This window comes from Coregonus lavaretus (assembly GCF_964263955.1).
Source record: "Coregonus lavaretus genome assembly, chromosome: 8".
Taxonomy (NCBI): Eukaryota; Metazoa; Chordata; class Actinopteri; order Salmoniformes; family Salmonidae; genus Coregonus; species Coregonus lavaretus.
In genome coordinates this window covers 23,823,857-23,835,718 of record NC_139995.1, presented here as the reverse complement: position 1 = coordinate 23,835,718, position 11,862 = coordinate 23,823,857, and the positions used below count along the sequence as shown (strand labels likewise).

The 11,862-nt window shown below is 44.2% G+C and overlaps 1 protein-coding gene across 1 annotated transcript; it reads right to left on the bottom strand.

Annotated features, from left to right (window-relative positions):
- Positions 1–390: 390 nt before the first annotated feature.
- Positions 391–10,715, bottom strand: LOC311134296 (leucine-rich repeats and immunoglobulin-like domains protein 2). The gene is made up of 17 exons (XM_084167931.1): positions 10,064–10,715; positions 9,675–9,749; positions 9,317–9,451; positions 9,002–9,145; positions 8,681–8,824; positions 8,408–8,551; positions 7,995–8,138; positions 6,973–7,053; positions 6,799–6,870; positions 6,532–6,600; positions 6,223–6,386; positions 5,038–5,349; positions 4,584–4,865; positions 3,863–4,456; positions 3,531–3,671; positions 3,084–3,383; positions 391–2,816 (listed from the first exon to the last, which is right to left on the bottom strand). The coding sequence occupies exons 1-17, from the start codon at positions 10,249–10,251 to the stop codon at positions 2,584–2,586; spliced, it is 3,222 nt and encodes a 1,073-aa protein (XP_084024057.1). The 5' UTR covers positions 10,252–10,715; the 3' UTR covers positions 391–2,583.
- Positions 10,716–11,862: the final 1,147 nt, after the last annotated feature.

Genomic DNA, 11,862 nt, shown 5'->3' with positions numbered 1-11,862 from the left:
CAGTGTTCTGTCACTCATGGGGACACTACTTCACCACAAAATCTAAGGGGAGTGCTCGAAAATTAAAGCCGATTGGGTGCTGCCATAGAGTTACATTAGAAGTGCCCATCCAAGAAGGCTAAAGGTCATTTGCTTCAGATAAAATGACATCAAATCACGCAGTGTTGGAAGAAGTACCCAATTGTCATACTTGAGTAAAAGTGAAAGTCACCCAGTAAAATACAACTTGAATAAAAGTCTAAAAGCATTTGGTTTAAAATATACTAAAGTATCCAAAGTAATTGTAATTGTTAAAATATACTTAAGTATCAAAAGTACAAGTATAAATGATTTAAAATTCCTTATATATTAGGCAAAGCAGTCGGACACATTTTCTAGTTTTTTTTAAAAATTTACAGATAGCCAGGGGCAAGCTCCAACTCTCAGACATCATTTACAAACGAAGCATGTCTTTAGTGAGTCCGCCAGATGAACTCAGTCACCGTGTCTGTGTATATGTCAATGTTATTCGCAGAGGCAACCCGGAACATGTCCCAGTCCGTGTGACCAAAACATATTTAAAGCCTATTTTCACAAAATACATTTTAAATCACATCCGGTCGGAATTATCAGAATTTGTGATTATTGTTTTAATGACAACTACATTTCAAGAAACAAAATAATCTTTATACATGCTTTACAGAATGTACAAGTAGTCAAGATTAGAAAAATACACTTGACAAAATGCAAAACTTCCAATAAGACAGAAAACAAGCAGCATTTTAAATATTGCCAGAGCATTACTGCTGAACTTTGGTAGAATTACAAAAAACAAGATGTTCTGAGAGCAACACAAAGCAGACACTAAGATGTGTTAGTAAAAATAAAAACATGTTTCAACAAAAATTAAAATGCATGTCCTGTGGACATAGTTGAGCTCCCATTAGAAAGAATGGTCCATATAAAATCCAACATCATTTAGAGGAGCAATACACAAAGACTTGGGTTGGAGAACGGCTTCCACTGGAGCAATGAGTGAGTCATAAATGTGTGATGGTTAAGCGATCAGCTACAATAACTACCTGCCTTAATTATCCAGCAGAGAGCGTAATCTGTGATCCCTATTTAAGCTAATAATGAATGCAGTGGCATGGGCTTGGAATGGTTTTGTACCAGATGCTTTCTCAAGCAATGCCACACAGAATGTCTCATCTAAAGGTTTTGATTTCAGCAGGAATGCATTATGTAACACAGTTAAATAAATAGCATGTGACAAGAAACACTTGTGTTTATGCAGTATCTGCAATGTTGTGGAAATCTATCTCAAGTTAGGATTCACCCAGGAGTGACTACAAAAACAATACTGACAGACACACATGCAAAAAATACAAATGAAATAAAATTAAAACTTACTACAATTTAGGAATAAAATGATTCTGCTAAGGTCTTGAGGGACATAGTATTGAATAGATTAATGACCATATGTACACATACATGTTTAATACATATAATACATTCTTCACAGTCCCAAGGTAAAATCTGGTAAGTATCTAGGGTTGATGAAATTGGTGGTAAAGGCATATTATCATTCTAGGAATCTGAAATGGCATGCACACTGCATAATAAAACATACCACCATAAGAGGTAAGTGCCTGTAAAATAAGATTGAGGAAAATATTATCAGTGCATATAGGTGACTAGAAACCATACGGTTCCCTGATGGAGTGTTACTGAGAATGCCTGTTGAAAACCATCTGAAAGAACCATCAGAGGCCACCGAAACCATGATTGTCAAATGTGCAATACCAAATATGTTATTCGCTTTGACAGTGCGCTTTCATATTAAAAAAAACATGAGTAACTGTCGGTACGACTGCCTCTATTTGACACAAGGCAAAACAATCTGAGCTTAAGATACATTGATGAGAATAGGGGAAATGAATATTGCATATATACACACACACCACGTCGGGTGTCAGTCTCTGGGTTTGTATAATAGCAGACTGTTAGTCAATACGGATGGCTAGAGGTGGGATCCATTCAGTGAGGATCCTTCTTGCCCTATAGGTCCTATTAGGTACGTACCACTCACTGCTGAACAAGCAACAACTGGGGTCTCTTTGACCCCGATAGTCCTGGACGAGAGAGCAGAGGTGGTCCTGGACTTGTACCTTAAATCATGAAGGCTGCTCCAACAAGTGACTGTACAAATAATGTGGCAACTGCAAGCGTAAAGCACAATGCTCAGGAGATCCATCAACACTGCTGCCATTCTCTACTTTTGTACAGAGGACGGTGTGAGCACGTTCAAACTTCTGGTGTCTCAAAACTCAAAAGGCAGCATCCAACATGGCTCTTTGATGCATACATTCATAGTTTCCTCTAGAAAGAGAGGGAGGAAGGGGAGGTGGAGGGAATCAGGGGGGGGGGGGGGCGTCAGTCACCTGTTCAGTCCTTTTTCAAATTCGTAGGAACAAATCGTCTCTGAGTGATTGAAAGTAATGTAAACATACAAGAAAACATTTTTGGCAGAAAGTGATACGTCTCTTTGGAGGTAGTGGCTGGAGAAGAGGATGGCCAGGTGTATAGGGGAGGGGCCTGGCTTTATGTGGGGGAGTGGGTGTGCTCTTGAGGCTTAGTCCTATAAGAGGCACTTCTGTGGTCCTGTGTGCTCTGGGAAAGGGAGGCATCCCCCTCTCCACTCCTCTCCTCTCCCCCCACACCAACTGAAGACACGTGGGGAGTCTTGTGCACATTCACAGGCTGCTGAGACAGACCTGGTTGGGGCACTGTAGACAAGTCCTCTCCTTTGCCCCAAAACGACCTGGAGGGAACATCTGCAGAGAGACCAAACATACATTATTACTCAACAAAAAGGGTTTGCATCCATAGGAGCTCATAGATTAGACTGTGCCAGAAAACTGACTGTTAAAACTAGTGTCTGAGCTCCTAATATAAAATGAATGTCTGTCAGTTCACAGTATGTCTGAGGTCACTGTTAGATAACCAGTCTGTGAAATCACTGCCTAAACAGATCTCTGTGAGCTCATTGTTGACATGCATGCCACGGAGGTCAGATAGCTTGTCTGTAGCTGGTCTCTCACCGGTGCTGTAGTGTTGTTCTGGGGGGCTGAGGGCTGTGCTCAGCCTCTTGGTAAGGTCGTGGCTGGTGAGGAAGACTGAGGAGTCCTGGTTGTTGATGAGGCTCTCCAGGGCTGTGTCCTCATGCTGGGCGTGCTGCTCCCTGTAGGGCTCCTTGGGGAGGTGGGTCATGATGCCAGAGAGACCCTTGTCCAGGGGGTCATCCTCGGCCAGGTAGGCGTAGGGGCAGTACTCCCGGGTTCGAGAGTAGATGTTAGCGTTGTCGTAGCAGTCCGAGCAGATGACCAGCGGCCCTGCACCACCTGTTGAGGACAGTCAACTACATACTCTTACTCTGAAACAAATCCCTACTATCTGATGGAGACCTTTCAACAAACTGTGCTGTAAAAGTGTTGTTTAGAAGATCGAGTTTTGTTGGTTGGTTGGTTGGTTCTAATGACTAAACCCACCTGTAGGCACCCCAGCCAGTCCCTCGCGGGGCTCCCCAGGATGGAAGCTGCTCCGTCCCGTAAACAGAGAGCCCACGTGGCAGTGTAGCATCCCGTTGGCCTCTGTGTCCACCTCGCTGCCTGTGTCACCATAACACACACCTGGACATAACACAAACAGGATGGGGACTCATCTTTCTTTTCACCAGTCAGGGGCAATAGTTTACCAGTCAATCAAAATTTGAGCAAACCATCTTTAGTAAGTACAAAAACAGAAAAAACATTGTCATGTCAAAGGGCCTCCGATGAAGGAGACAGAGGGTGAATCTAGGAAGTCAATATAGTAAGGTTACCGTCAGTGCCCTTGTGGACATAGCCATTGGACAGTGGTGGCATGAGCTGCTGGTGGCTCCCTGCTTCAGAGTTGCTGTATCCCTCCTGAGGCTCCGACAGCGTGCGCTGAGAGGACAGGTAGCTGGGGATGTCCGCCGGCAGGTTCAGCTCATCTGTGTTGGTTATACTGTAGTCCTCGCTCTTCCGTCGCATGTGGTAGATGACGAAGACCCAGACCAGCGAGGTGCCCACCACGCAGCAGACCACCACGATCACCACGATGCCCACCGTGGTCCAGCCGTCCTGGTCGTAGCCGCCGGCCGTGTCACAGTTGGGCGATGGCGACACGCTGAGGTAGATGTGGCCGCGTTCAGTGCCCAGCGTGTTGGACATGATGCATGTGTACTTCCCGGTGTCCGCCGGCCCCGCATCCACAATGATGAGTAGCTGGTTGGCGGCAGCGAAGAAGTGACGCTCTGTGAGGACCAGGGGCCCGTCGTCCTTGGTCCAGTTGAGACGGGGCGCAGGGCTGCCTCCTGCTATACACTGGAGCACCGCCGTCTCCCCACGAGCTACCATCCTGTCCTCCAGAGGACGCATTAATGACGGCGTTTCTGGGAGGAGAGAGATTTACATTTAAGTTCACATTTAACAATCAGCAATCCAATTATGAACACATTATATAAAACTGTATGTATTGACCTGATAATTGATAAAGAGATACTCTAAGTGGCAGTTCACCTAGCACAGTGAGTGTAGCGTTGGCTGACAGGCTTCCTGCAGCATTCTGGGCTGTGCAGCTGTACACCCCCATGTCCTCAGTCTTTACATTGGCAATGAAGAAGATGTCATCGTCAGGCATTACGTGCATCCTCCTCTCCCGGGCAGCAGGGAAGTCTGTGCCCCCGTCTTTCTGCCAGGCAATCTGGGGTGAGGGGTGGCCCTCGGCGGCACACTCCAGTCTGGCCATGGTGCCTGTACGGATGGTCAGATCCATGGGTATCTTCAGGAAGGACGGTAGCTCTGAGAGAGGAAAGTAGGAAAAAAAGGTTGAAGATTGCAATGCCTTGATATGTAAGCCCAACCATGCCAGCTCAAACTTAGCTCAATGCCAACCAAGAAACATGATAACAGTTCGTAAATGTATAGAAAAAACGCCTTAAACTTTTTAAGAGAAACTTTAAAGCCCCCTCACCATTGACTGTGAGCTTGGCCCGGTTGGAGTAGTTGGCACCAAAATGGTTGGAGACTACACACTGGTAGCGTCCCTCGTCTGTGAAGTTGACGTTGAGCAGGTGCAGCACGGTGGTGTAGACCAACTCTCCCTCCTGGTAGCGGGCGTAGTTCTGCATCTCTGCCTCGTACAGCACCTCCCCGTCCTTCCTCCAGGCCGTGGTCATGGGGGAGTCACTGCTGCTGGACGCCAGGCAGCTCAGAGTCACGTTGGTCCCACGCAGGGCGGTGGCAGTCTCAGGGTGCTCAGTGATCCGGGGCTTCGGGAAATAATCTGTGGGAAAGAGTGGAGGGAGAGGGCCATGAGTTAATAAAAAAAACTTAAAGAAAGGTTCTGAGACACGTTGTGTGATAATTGTCCCAGTCAGTAGCTAAGTTTCCATCCAACTGGCGACAGATTTTCAGGTGAATATTCAAAACAATATGCGCATTTTCCCACAAGACGTGTTTCCATCAAATTGGCTTGTTGCAGATAAAAGACTGTGCGTGATAACATAGTGCACATACAATCACTTTTACGGTTAAATTCCCATGTACCGAATACAAAATACAAGTTAAATGTGTTTCCATCGCATTTTCAACTCTACTGATGGTTTTATATAGAGAATGTGCCTACTCTGGTCTTGGCACGTGCAACCAACAGCTCGCAGATACAGTGCGGGTGTAGCCTACATGAGATTATTATGGACAAAAGAGCGTGATCATTTCTATTTGTCAAACGGCAGCCAAGCATCGATCATCATGAATAAAACCCTCAGTATTTATTGGAAAGGAGCATCAAGCTCGTCACCGTGCACTTTCACCACCCTGTGAAGTTCATCATTACTTATTTAATCTGTAGCCTAGTAAACGGCATACTTTCGAGTCGTAGTGGGAGGACCACACAACGTCATCACGTAACTCTAAGTTTACTTCCAAATGATGGTTATTATATCAATATTTGCGTATAAAAGCGTTTCCACCTCCATTTCTCTCATGATTAATTTTACCGACAAAAAGATCACACAAATGTGATGTTTCCATCAGGTCTGTTGTGACATTTTTTATTTGACATTTACTTTACTCATATAGAAAGGATGGATGGAAACCGGGTTAGTAAGATCTGGTCCAGACTAAATACAGCAGGGTAGGTAGCTAGGTGACTAACCACAGACGAGCTCCTCCAGGCTGACAGACAGGACGTTGCGGCCCAGCAGGCTGGCAGGGTGGGCACACGTAGCTGAGACAGACTGCAGGAAGTGGTTGTCAGTCAACCACGGGCCCAGCCACTGCAGCTGGCAGTCACACAGCAGGCTGCTAGTGTTCAGGACACTGAGGACAGGACACACAGCCACAACAATATGAAATTATTAAAGCATTCTTCAATTTGTAATTGTATTCTATATGAAATAAATATTGTAACCTCTGCTACAAGAACTCAGGACCACCACCTCAGACATTAGTAGGTCCTACTTACAAGACTTTCAGCTTCATGTGAGACAAAGAATCAGGGTGGATGGACATGATCCCATTCTTGCTCAGGTCTCTGTTGGAGAAAATAAATATAAATGAAGTGCTGCGCTAGCATCATGACATTATCAAAGTGGTTTCCTATGATACTAGCGCAATAAAACAGCTGCACTGGGGTAATCAGAACCATCTCCTGTCTCGGGCTTGAAGTGATAGCTGTCTGTTAATGGAGACCAACCATCTCTCAGAGTGGGTTTGCTATAGAGGTACTTACAGGTGCTCTAGTTCCTCCAGACCCTCAAAGGCCTTCTTTGTGATAGATTTGATCTTGTTCCGCTGGAGAATCCTGGGGGATAAACAGTCTCAGATTAAATATGCCTACAAATATACTGCTGATATCAGTATCCATAGCAACAACATTAATATATATTATGCAGAATGCCCTTACAATGTGTTCAGCTTCTTCATTCCAACAAACACACCAATGGAGTCCTCAATGGCCCAAGAGATCTCATTATTCCGTATGTCTCTGAAATGCAAACAGAAATACTGTATGTAAGAAAAAATACTTTCCCCAGAATAAGAAGCACAAAGCTCACCCTGAGCCTCATTGCTTGGTGAGAGAGAAGTTAATTTCTGCTCTGTGTGTCTAAACCAATTTCATTCACTTGGCAAATGTAAAGCGGCATACTTTACAGAGTGTCATAGCTCAGTACTCCTGCAGTTCTGATGAGGGGATTAATTGGCTGCGTTTAGCATTTAACGGTTCACGGCTCCTTCTAAAACCTGCAGAGGGCTTGTGTTCACAGGACGGGTCATGCGCGCTTTTGTTTCTCCTTCCACATGCCTGGGTGGCTCTCAAAGGGCCTGAACCCTCTAATTCCCCCTGCCACGGAGGGCCCAGGGAGGTGTGCTGACCCCGAGCCCTGACTTTCTCTCTTTGTAGCCCAATGCCTTCTTTGGAACTCAGCACGTCAATTGTGTTAGTGCCCCTTCTCCTCTTCCCAGAGCGATTTTGGAAAGTATTTGGTTAATTGAGCCAATCTTCTGGCCGGAGGCCACATTCACTATTTATTCGGTACTCAACATTATTCTTCCTGCCTCAGAGGTCTTTAAGAACAATTATGCGTAGTCTATGTTTGTCATTATTGCATTAAACACTACACAGTCCAACTAAGCAATGGAAAGAGTGGTTCTATACTACAGGCAAAGACATGATGATGAGAACATGAAGGTGCTAGTTACTATACTACAGTTTAGTGGTTTACCTTACAAAAGTCTAATAGACTAATCAACAAAACAAAGACAGGACAAATCAACAAATATAAAAAAACACAAACCTACTGTAGTTTGCAGCCTTCATCAGAATGCAGAGGTGCCAAAAACATGTTAGTGTTTATTGTGTTATGTGAATGTATAATGAGTGAATGAAAGGCACAGGTTTTTAATACTGTGGTGTGACGTCCTTACAGTGAGTGCAGATTGGCCAAGCTGCTGAAGACTCCCTCTCCCAGGTGACTGACCGAGTTATCTCCCAGGTTCAGGTTCTCCAGAAGACCCAGTCCACTGAACGCAGTCTCCTCCAGCCGGGTCAGGTGGTTGAAGGACAGATCCCTGAGGAGGACATCCACAGGAGACAAGCTTGGACAATGGTCTTGTGCAATCACACTGTACTAAAACATCCGGGCCCCTTACGAATTAGCATAAATACATGTGCAACATAAATGATCTGCAATACACCCTCCCCAAGTCCCAACTATATACTGGTCCTTCAGCTTCATAAAAGGGGTAAAAATTGCTCTTATGCAAAACTAGTGCAGATGCACTCCCGTCTTGTACTAGTGTGAGAAAAGTGGGGATGGGGTTAGGAAGAGAACACTCACAGTTCCTCCAGATTTTGGCAGAACTCCCAGGCGTCTGGTCGGATGATGCCGATGGCGTTCTGGCTGATCCGCAGGACACGCAGCATGCGCAGGCCATACAGCCAGCCTTTGTTGACCTCTGTCAAGTTGTTGTGCTCCAGCTCTCTGAATATATTAGAAGACAAAGGTTGAGGTATTAAAAAGACAGGATATCACACCTCCTAGTCCTAATTGCATATAAACACATACTGTAATGAACTTTCTAATACAAGACAATAAGGCAAAATAACTCACAGCTCCTCCATGTTGTTCAGCCCAAAGAAAGCACCGTCCATCAGCTTAGTTATGCCATTCCGCTGCATCTTCAGTGATTTCAGTAAGTCCATCCCTTTGAAGGTCAGGCTGTCCACTATCTTGATCTTGTTGCGCTTTAATTCCCTAGGGTAGTCAGACAGGCAGTTTAGAGCCATTTGTTTTAACTACTCGAAAACAGTGCAACATTGAATCTGTGAAACATACAAATTCTGTCATGAATGCAAACTTTTGTTAGAAAATGTATTTAACTGCTCATAATTACTATGGGAATATATTGACTAAAGATGAACATTGACTTACAGAAACTGCAGCTGGGGAAGCCTGAATACTTTGTACGGCAGCATTGTTATTCTGTTCCTGTTCAGCTTCAGGACCAGCAGGGAGCTGGAAATGTTGTCAAAGCAGCCAGGTTCAAGGATACTGATCTTGTTATTGCTTAAATTCCTGGGAGACAGAGAAGCAGAAACACAAAATGAACAAACCAATGACAACAAGTAAAGTAGAATACCCTTCTGGGCTATGGCCAAATACTGGGTTATGACTGAAATGACCAGCTCTTCCCTCATTAGAAGTAGTATACAATAGTTGGAAAACAATGCCACAGGCAGGACCCACAAGTATTTCAGCTGCATTGGTGGGAAGGCTCCAGCCTTGATCTCTGAGATAGAGTTAGATGACAGGTCAAGTGTCTCCAAGTAGATGTATGGCTGCAGCTGATGCATCGACAGTTCTGAGATCAGGTTGTGGACCCTGTGCACAATGATCAGTAACGTACATAATTATCAACATGAACCTATATGATGACACCATCAATGTGAACATGTAATGACACAAACAAACCATGTAGGCTATGACTAAGGGAAGACAGAAGTGATTCCTTTCTTTGACACTTCTCTATCATAATACAGGACATCTAGGAATCACATTGCACAACTTGCAAGACTGACAGGAGGATAAAATAGGTTTGACTTACAATAAGAGTGTTGTGATGTTTGAGGTAACTTCTCCAAGGTATGGAACAGTTGTCAGATCATTGTGATTCATAGTGCTGAAAAGGAGATTGCATTATTTATTACATAACGTTACAGGAGAAGTCCATAGCCACCTTTCAGTTAGTCCGCTACAGTGGATGTAGCAGTTGAGTTGGCATCTTTACAAGAAAAACAAAAATTATCACATCCAGATTTTATACTAGTATCTTGTGAGTTAAACAACTAATATAGACTTAGCTCGCAAGCTAACAAGGCCAGGTGGCTTGCTAAGGAGCCACCACAGAGAACATGGGAAACCCACTGTTGCTTGTCAACAAACGTGCTAGCTAACGTTAGCTAGCCGTAGTAGCTAACTAGGCGAGCTGCTTACAGATGAGTAATCCCGTGAGGTGGATCCAGGGGGGCCACGGACAACCTTTTCCTATTGCAATCCAGGATTTGGATTTCGTCTGATCCCCTCGTACAAGAGCATGGAGCAGGGCAGGAATCCACTTCCCAGCAGGCACTCAAACTCAACAACAAAAAGAGGGCCGGGGGTCTGGGCCAGGCTTCCGCCATTTTAAAAGTCTAGCTAACTATCAATACCTACTGTACTGTAGCTAGTTACGTGGCTCGCTTCTGATAATTATGAAATATGTCTCACCAACAACCGATTCCTATAACTTGATATTAATAAAATAACGCCCCGCTTTCACGAGTCGGAAAACCCATTTGTCGCATAACATCGGGCAAGTCTTTCTTCCAATTTGCGCAAGGCATCCCACTCCCACCACGGATTTTTCCTTCTTTCCCTTTCCGCTTCCAATCTCAACACAACTCCTAGCTAGCTTTCGTTAAGTAACCCGAGCGTCGATGATCCACGAACCAAGTTAATTTCACTTCATATCAAACGGCTTTGGATCGTCCAAAGTGTTCTGGCTAATTTACCACAATAAATCGCTAACGTTAGCTACCAAGTAGATATGATTTCCCCGACTTCTATTTAATCGAAGGAACAACAAAAGCGACTTGCGTTCTGTCGACACTAGTTATCGCAGCCACTTCTTCTTCGATGAAGTTTTACAGCGGTTGGCATCCAATATGTTGCATTACCGCCACCTACTAGACTGGAGTACAACTCCCTTATATTTTGCTTGAAAAATAAAATAAAGTAATACCCTACCATCTAACGCTACACTCACAAATTCAAAAATAAATGAATAATAATTTTTAACACCACCCTACTCCACTATTTCAATCTATTTATTCCTACCTCATGCCCTCAACCTGAAAGGATGGGACACCACTTAACACACCCTGTAACTCTTCTGATGTCAACTCTCACACACCCAAATACCTCTCTGCAGCTGCCACCACAACCTCAATTTTCTTCGACTTACGTTCCATCCCTGCAATACAATTAATAACCATTGCTATAAATGCTAAAAATCCAATCTTACTGAAACATATATCACTTGTTGGCCTAGCCCTCTGTACTGGTACATATCTACTACTCTCACCACTCCTCCCCCCTTGACCCATCTTCCTCTACTTTCTTCACTGCCTCACTACTCTTACACTGGAAACCTCAACCTGCCTCTCTCGCACGGGACATTTCTGATTCCCAGCCCCATGGGCACCCCTACAATTAGTGCATACCACTACTTTCCCCAATGCTACACATTCTTTTGTCTCGTGCCCTTCTTACACCTTGGAACCTCCCTCCTACACATTGCTGCCACATGCCCATAAGTTTGACACCTGTAACATCGTAATGTATTCGGCACATAAGCTCGTACAGGATGACTTATACAGTGAGGGAAAAACGTATTTGATCCCCTGCTGATTTTGTACGTTTGCCCACTGACAAAGAAATGATCCGTTTGGAATCTGATTGATTGATTGCTTCTGTGGACAGGTATCTTTTATACAGGTAACAAGCTGAGATTAGGAGCACTCCCTTTAAGAGTGTGCTCCTAATCTCAGCTCGTTACCTGTATAAAAGACACCTGGGAGCCAGAAATCTTTCTGATTGAGAGGGGGTCAAATACTTATTTCCCTCATTAAAATGCAATTCAATTTATAACATTTTTGACATGTGTTTTTCTTGATTGTTTTGTTGTTATTCTGTCTCTCACTGTTCAAATAAACCTACCATTAAAATTATAGACTGATAATGTCTTTGTCAGT

Excerpts from the sequence above, each read along its gene's own strand:
- LOC311134296 (XM_084167931.1), bottom strand. The coding sequence starts at position 10,251 with ATGGCGGAAGCCTGGCCCAGACCCCCGGCCCTCTTTTTGTTGTTGAGT. Across the intron at positions 7,054-7,994 it reads TTGGCCAATCTGCACTCACT|AGACATACGGAATAATGAGA; the intron begins GTAAGGACGTCA and ends TTTGCATTTCAG. Across the intron at positions 6,871-6,972 it reads ATGAAGAAGCTGAACACATT|GATTCTCCAGCGGAACAAGA; the intron begins GTAAGGGCATTC and ends TTTATCCCCCAG.